The 7612-nt window shown below is 41.0% G+C and overlaps 1 protein-coding gene across 1 annotated transcript in view; it reads left to right on the top strand.

Annotated features, from left to right (window-relative positions):
• The first annotated feature begins 675 nt into the window (after positions 1-675).
• BMERB1 (bMERB domain containing 1) overlaps positions 676-7612 on the top strand; it is a 135794-nt gene continuing 128857 nt past the window's right edge. Inside the window, exon 1 of the mRNA XM_036738716.1 lies at positions 676-922. Within this exon, the coding sequence (XP_036594611.1) occupies positions 817-922 (106 nt within the window). The 5' untranslated portion in view covers positions 676-816. The remainder of the gene's footprint in view (positions 923-7612) is intronic.

Genomic DNA, 7612 nt, shown 5'->3' with positions numbered 1-7612 from the left:
GCTAAATGTATGTGCTTTTTCTTCTTAAAGTCACTGTATTTTGTGACTGACAATGTTATTGAGGATTTCTGGAAAGTAACACTTTTGGAAGTACTTAAGATCTGAGATTTCGAGACAAAAAGGAGCTAGAGGCCTTTCCAATTAGTTTTACTGTATCTGAGGGTAAGATATCCTTATCTCTCCCTTTAGTTCATATACTTACAGATATCACTGCCTCACTGTTATACATAAAGATGTAGGCAATGCAGAGGTATACAAATGCATAGTCGCAGAAACACAACCCTTCCTCAGACCCTGGCCCAAACACCAACACTGACACATTTGCATTATTCTCTCAAAGGTGGATACATCACCCACAGACATGCTCACGAATCCGACACAAAGGTGGTCAGCCTGCTTACAGGCGATGCATAGCGCTCACGGACACAACCATATACAAAACAGATACAAACCCCTGACACTTTTGACCTTTCCTCAAAGCATCAGAAGCAGAGATACAGCATGGGACAAGAGTCTTGCTCACTTTCCCTTCACCGTTCTGTTTTTGTTGCTGTTGTTTTCAGAGTTATTTCCTGACCCTCTTCGTGCAACCCAGCCCCCCAGACCTTTTCCGAGTGACTACTGCGCATGTGCTCCGCATCCCTCCCCTTCCTGGGTACCAGTCGGGCGCTCCACGACTCTGCCGGCGGAAGAGATGCAGTAGCGTCACGGGCGCCCAGCCCCTTAAAACGCTGCTGGTTGGAGCCACCTCCCTCCTTGCAGCCCGCTGGGGGGATGGAGTAAAGGAGACCCATCGACCCGCCAGTGGAACCGGCAATGGAGTTAAAGCAATCCTTGTCCGCCCACCTGGAGGCTGAAAAGCCGCTAAGGCGCTATGGGGCCGTGGAGGAGACGGAGTGGAAAGCAGAGGGACTGGGGAGAAGTGAGTACCCGGGCGGGGATAGTGGAGCAGCCCTGTAACCACGCTGGTGGTTGCTTAAGCGCGGTAAAAGCTAGAGACCGTTCCCTGCCCGGCTGAAGAAGGCGCCCCCGCAGCGGTGCTTTTAGCTGAGAGGGGCGATGCGCAGCGCCGCGCGGGCTCAGGCTTCTAACAAAGGCGGACCGGCACGTCATTCCCGTTGGCTTCTCAGCCTATGTGTCCTCTGTCCAGGAGACTTTGCAAAGAGACCCCAGTGGGAAATGGAGAGGGAACACCAATTCCTGGGTTCTGGTTTGGGCTTTAGAAATCTTGGTCCAGTCGCTTTCTGATGGTCCTTGAAGTGGGCTCTCTTCCTCAGTTGTAGGCAGGCTAGAGAAGAAATTAGGGGTGAAGGATGATTTTTCCACCCTGATGCTATGAGAACGAGTGGACCCTACGTTCCTAAAAGAGGCAGTTGTCCATGATCAGTTTTGCTGGTTGAGGGTGCATGTGAAATTCTCAGCATTCCTTCTTTCTCTCTAGGCACACATGCCTACTTCACCTATTCGGGGGTGGGAAGAGGTGGCACTTGGCTCAACTAAAGGTTTTGGTTTGTATACGCTGTCATTGTATGGGCTCTGTTTGCTAAATCTCTAAGGTCTTCACTGTAAAGAGCATCTTTCCAAAGATGAAAGATTTTTTTTTTTGAAGGATGCAACAGTTGACACTTCTGCCCCCAGAGTCCAAAGGCAGGAGGGTGCTTCCTGAGGGCAACAGGGACGCTAATCCCCCATGCAAAAACCTAGTGAGGCTCCAAGCGCCCTTCACCTTGCTTGCCTTAATGCAGCTGTTCACCAGATGTTGTGAAAGGCCATCTCCCCTTCTCATTCAGCCTGTAAATTCCTGCCTTTGCTCTAGATAACCGTTCTCAGAATGAGCCATAAAGCAGGCATATATATATTTCCAAGCTACTGGGAGTAGAAATGGGGGTTCCATAGACACATGACATATTTGGTTTAATTTTTATGGTTTTCTTGGGCAACTTTCAATCTCAATGTGTGTGCTCTTTACATCATCTCTGTCCAGTAGCAAATGGTGTGTTTTCACGTTCTTCCCTTCTCCAGTCATTGAGATTTAGAAAGTCTTCTTAGAATGGCACAGATGTGTTCTGATTCAGGTGTATTCAGCTTGAATAGGAACTACAGGTTAATCCATGTTTGGACTGCTGGAGTGTTTTGCCATCTAGCACAGGGTTCTCCACTACCTTAACTCTTTCTCTTTTTTCCACCTGGTTCCATCTTTCCCATATTCAAATGTAAAACTCTTCTTCCACTTAAAATTTCTGCTGTGATAGTTTTGTTGCAGTGTATGTTAAGGGATGAGGACTGAATGTATCAATATTTCTTGAAACTAGATTAAAAAGACTCCCAGGATATGTTAATTAATTTCACAAGTATGAGGAAGCTGTGGCTGCTTCTGGAGCCTACCATGTTATGGCCCAATAGACATCGTTTTGGACCAGATAAGCTGATGTTAATTTAGATCAAACTTTTAATAGCATCTATAGAAATGACCTGCCTTTTTTCTTTTGCATGGTAACACTCTGGAGTAATGCTGAACTGTTGGTCATCGCTCCCATCACCTTATTGTAGCCTTTTTTTTTTTTTTGCCCTGTGAACTTCTTGATCTTTTAGGTCACAGGCTGTAAGCTGTTCAGAGCTTTTTAGATAGATTCCTTTATATGTCTTTCTTGCAGTAATCAAAACCTATTCTCATGCTTTTTAGAACTCTGCCCACAGATTCTGGTCTGTTTTTACAGCTATCTTAAAATCCAAGGTTGGGATTTTTTTTTTAAACTCAAATTTGGAATCTTAAGAAATTGATTTAAGACAAGCTTTGGAATCTTTGCTAGTTGTTAGCTTTATCTTTTGGGGTTTCACACTGTTGGCTATATAGTCTATTATAAGAGCTACTTGAGAGAAAAACCCCACCTTCCTATATCTATATCACCATATATAACATCTATGAAATGTATTTATATAGATTAATATAGTATGAGGACTGTTGCTATTGTTACTATCGGTTTCCAAAAATAAAAACACCAGGCTGATGTAAGGATCTGACATTTGATGTTGAGGTACTTTTTTTATTTGCATAATGTGATGGAAATGGAGACCCAAGAGTGATTCATTTGCCTTTTAACAGGAGAAAGAGCTCTCTGTTGATGGAATTCTCTATATGTTTAAATTTATTTTGTTAAACACTAAGCATGTGCTTAATTAAAAGATAACATAAGAGAGAAAAAGACCAAAAGGCTGATTTTTTTTTTTTTTGGTGAAGTAGGATTGTATAAAATTCTCTTGTTAAATGTCTTTAGCAAAAAAAAAAAAAAAAAAAGAGTAAAAATGAGAAACTGAATATCTAATTATTCAGGATTTTAAACCAGATTTTCAAGTTGTAGCTTCTACATAATCCAGTCTCTTACTCTATATAACTGGAATAATAACCCTACTTTCCTCATAGGAAATAGCTTTGAATCCGTGGTAAACCAAAATGCTTTGGTTTTTAAAAAATCCTGACCTTTCTTCTAATCACTTTCCTCTGTTATTGAGACCTATCTCCTTTTGGATTTGAATTGGGCTTTTAAGGGTGGGTAGGATTTAGATTAGAAGGAGAGGAGGGGGAAGGGCACTCCAGGTGGGTGGAAAAGCATCAGAGAAAGCATGGAGGTGGGAAAGAGCATGCTGTGTGCAAAGGACAAGAATAATGTAGAAGGCTCATGCAACAAATTTTCCCGCAAGCAAAGGAGAGCATGATTCTTGTTTAAAGGCCCAAGTTTGTAGAATGACTGGTAAATTGCTGACACCAGTCAAGGAAAACACATCTAGACTCAAACTGAACAATATTTCAGGTTTATCAAAATAGCGAAGCTGAAAAGACCCTAATATATACCTAGGGTTTTTAAAAATAGATTTTCTATGAAGGTATAGTTTGGTTTGGTTACTCTTGGGTGTGTGAGGCACATGTTTCACAAGTTTATTAAAAGGGTTAGTTAAATCTTTGAACCATTCAGTAAAGACTTCCTCAGCTTCATGTGTAGTGGAAAGAACCCCGGATTTGGTGTCAGAGGACCTGGGTTCTTACCAGCAGTGTTCTAATAAATATTTAACAATGGACTGTGGTGGGGGGGATTGTACCTATGACACACTTTTAAGCTTAATGTGCATTATAAACACTTTCACCATCATTTTCTTAAGAGCAGACAATCAACACAATAATAAAACAAGCCCTGATTTCCAGCATTTGCTGATTTCTGAGGTGTAAATGCCCACACTGAAAATGTAGTGAGCGACTCTCCAGGGGTGGTTTGAGCTGACTCTAGTCCATGCTTGGTTCTTACCAACAGTGGCACCTTAGATGCATCATTTCCTCCACCTAGGCCTCAGTTCTTTATCTGTGAAATAAGAGGGTTGGATTTGATGGTATCTTAGGCCCCTTTCAAGCATTAAATTCTCTGATCCTAGGGTGTAAAGAATGAGGCAACACTATAGAGACAGAGTGGAATAATCACTGGTGAATAAAGGGAGGAACTTAAATGTAAGAAACTTGATTCTGTATACCATCACCAAAAGGGCAACCTACGTTATGCAAATTACTGTGGGGACATAATTGTAGCATTACAAAGAAGATGAATGCGAACTGAATGTTTTGTTTTGGTTTTTTGTATCTCTAGAATCTAGCAAAGTACCTTGCAGGTTGTAGAATGCTTGTTGAATTTGGAAGCCCTTAGAAGAAATACACCATTATTTACTTCTTTGTGTGACTGTTTATAACTTTAAATAGCAAGTCTAATAAATAGGGAAACATTTTAATCTGTAATCAGATTATTTCATGATCTTAGGGTTTTATTCTCATTCATTAACTGGTGGAGAAAAACAACTACTTGCTCTCGTTCCTGATCTCCAAACATAATTTGCAAAGGACCATAAGAGTGAGCATTAATAGAGCTCTTCAGGAGCAGCTAGGTGGTACAGTAGATAGAGCACTGGGGTTGGAAATAAGAAGACTCCTCTTCATGAGTTCAAATCTGGCCTCAGACACTAGCCGTGTGATCCTGGGCAAGTCACTTAACCCTGCTTGCCTTAGTTCCTCACCAGTAAAATGAGCTGGAGAAGGAAGTGGCAAACTATTCCAGTGTCTTTGCTGAGAAAACCCAAATGGGGGTCTTGAAGAGTCAGACATGATGGAAACAACTGAACTACAAAATAGAGCTCTTTAGTCAGACAGTCAATAAAGAATTGTTAAGTACCTACTGTAGTCTGGATACTGTGCTAATAAGCATTGGGGTTACCAAAAGAGGCAAAAGACAGTCTCTTCCCTCAAGGAGCTCACAGTCTAATGGGGGAGACAACCTACAAACAAGATATTGACAGGATAATTTGGGGGTCATCTCAGAGGAAGGCTCTAAGATTAGGGAGGACTAGGGAAGGCTTCTAGTTGAAAGTGAGACTCAAAGGTTCACACATTTTAATACATATTTCCAAATAATAATTAAATATTAAAATTAAATATATTTTTGAATTATCAAATAATATCAAATAATATTAAATGTTAAATTAAACATTAATATTAATTAAATATTAATTTTCCAAAATAATCATATTTAATCTTCACAATAACCCTGTGAGGTAAGGGCTATTATTATCCCTGTTTTATAGCTGAGGCTAAGAAAGAATAAGTGACTTGCCCAGGGTCATACAGTCTAGTAAGTGTCTCAGGCTGGATTTGAATGCTGGTCTTTCTGACTTGAAGTCCCACTTCTACCCACTACACCACCTTGACTCCAGAACAAGGAAGAATTCTTATTGCCCTAGAGTAAGCAGATTGTCTGCTCTGACTTTTCCTCTTTACTGGATGAAATCCATGTCTGTTGGTTCTCATGTCACAGAAAACAACGTCTGTCTTTTTCACTCAGGTATACTGTCTGCTGGTAGAACAGGTCTGACAGATCAGAGCTTGACATAGACAGGGAATCTCTTTTATTTTATCCTCTCCAAAACACTGCTCCAAAAGGCCTGAAAAGGTTTTTGGCTCTTTATTAACAGTTACACAAAGAAATACATAGTAGTAGCCTCAGTGCAATGGAGGTTCATAGGAAGCCCAAGAAGAGGAAGGTCGATTCAATTCAACAGACATATTAAGTGCCAACTGTGTTCAAGAATGTCGAACTTCTATTCTCCTCTCTCAAGCATCTCCACTCAGATTATACCTTCCCGCAGAGTTCAACTGAGGCATCAAGGGACCAAAATCCAAGAATATGTGTTTGTATTTTAGGGACTTCCAGGTAGCTTGGTTATTTCAGGTAGCTTGGTTATTTTTAGACATGATTCCCCTATATTCAGGGGTCATGGGATGGGCAAGTAAAAAAAAAAGGCCACTGTAATATAATATGAAAACCTCCCTCAATTATTCTAATTACAGTACAAACATACAAATAAGGGAAGCAAGCAGGTGGGCCAGGCTAGCTGGAGCAGCGAGGAATCATAAGGAAGAGATAGGAAGTGGCATGTGCCAGGTGGGTCAAACTATTGATGCCATCTCACCTATCTCCCTTGAGACTCAGAGGTAGCCCAGGATCCTTCACCCAAGAGCCCCCTTAAATCACTAACCCTGCTTTGAGTCTAGCCTCTGTAACCATCATAGAAGGGGGCAACCCTTATGGAGAAGGGACTGACATCTCTGTAACCACAAACTGTAGAACAACTGCCAACAATGTGCAAGTAAGCCAAAGAGCCCAGGAATAGCAGAGCTGCTCAGACCACTGACCCTGCCCAGCCCTCTTTGGTGTAGGTGGAACAATACTTGTGGAAATGCACCTAGCAAATTCCTCTACAGGTTTTGTGGCCCTGGCCTCTTCAGAAGCCATAGCTACTGAAGATGCAGAAAAGAAAGTTCTTAACACCAGAGTCTTTGGCATTGTCAAATAGTTACACATCAGAGGGGATGGAAATGTCACTAAAGATATATGCACTGCCATCTGCTTTGCTACTATACTCTGAGGACCGCTGGACTTTTCCATCTGACTTGCAACTGATCCTATATATGTTATGATTTCCATTGTAATGCGATCTCTTTGAAAGCAGGAAATATCTTTGCAAACCTTAAAGCATTACTGTATGTTAGCTATTATTATTTTTATTTGCATTCCCAGGGCTTAGTGCAGTGCTTTGCAAATAGTAAATGCTTAATAAATGCTTTTTCATTCATTCTTAAAATATGGATATGGATTTGTAAAGTTGGTTCCTCCCCCACCCTTGATTCTTATGGATAAATATCATTGTCTGATTTATTAATCTTCTTGCTTGTCTTATGTGGTCTCTGATAAACCTGAGATCTTCACTTGTGTAACTCAGGGTTAAATTGCCATAGATTAGAGTGGGAGAAGAAAAGCATCAGAATAAATCTAGCTGTAGAAGTAAGGAAAAAACAGGCATTTATTAAATGCCTACAATATTCTAGTCACTGTGCTGAGCACTTCACAAATGTTATCTCATTTGATCCTCATACCTGGTAGGTAAATGCTGTAATCAGTTCCATTTTATGGATGAGGAAACTGAAGCAGGCACTGGTTAAATGATTTCTCCAGGGTCACACAGCTAGTAAGGGTCTGAGGCTAGATTTGAACTTGTCTTCTGGATTCCTTTTGTCCTCTGA

Source organism: Trichosurus vulpecula, chromosome 9 (genome assembly GCF_011100635.1).
Source record: "Trichosurus vulpecula isolate mTriVul1 chromosome 9, mTriVul1.pri, whole genome shotgun sequence".
NCBI classification, from domain to species: Eukaryota; Metazoa; Chordata; class Mammalia; order Diprotodontia; family Phalangeridae; genus Trichosurus; species Trichosurus vulpecula.
This window is presented reverse-complemented; position numbering and strand designations above follow the sequence as displayed.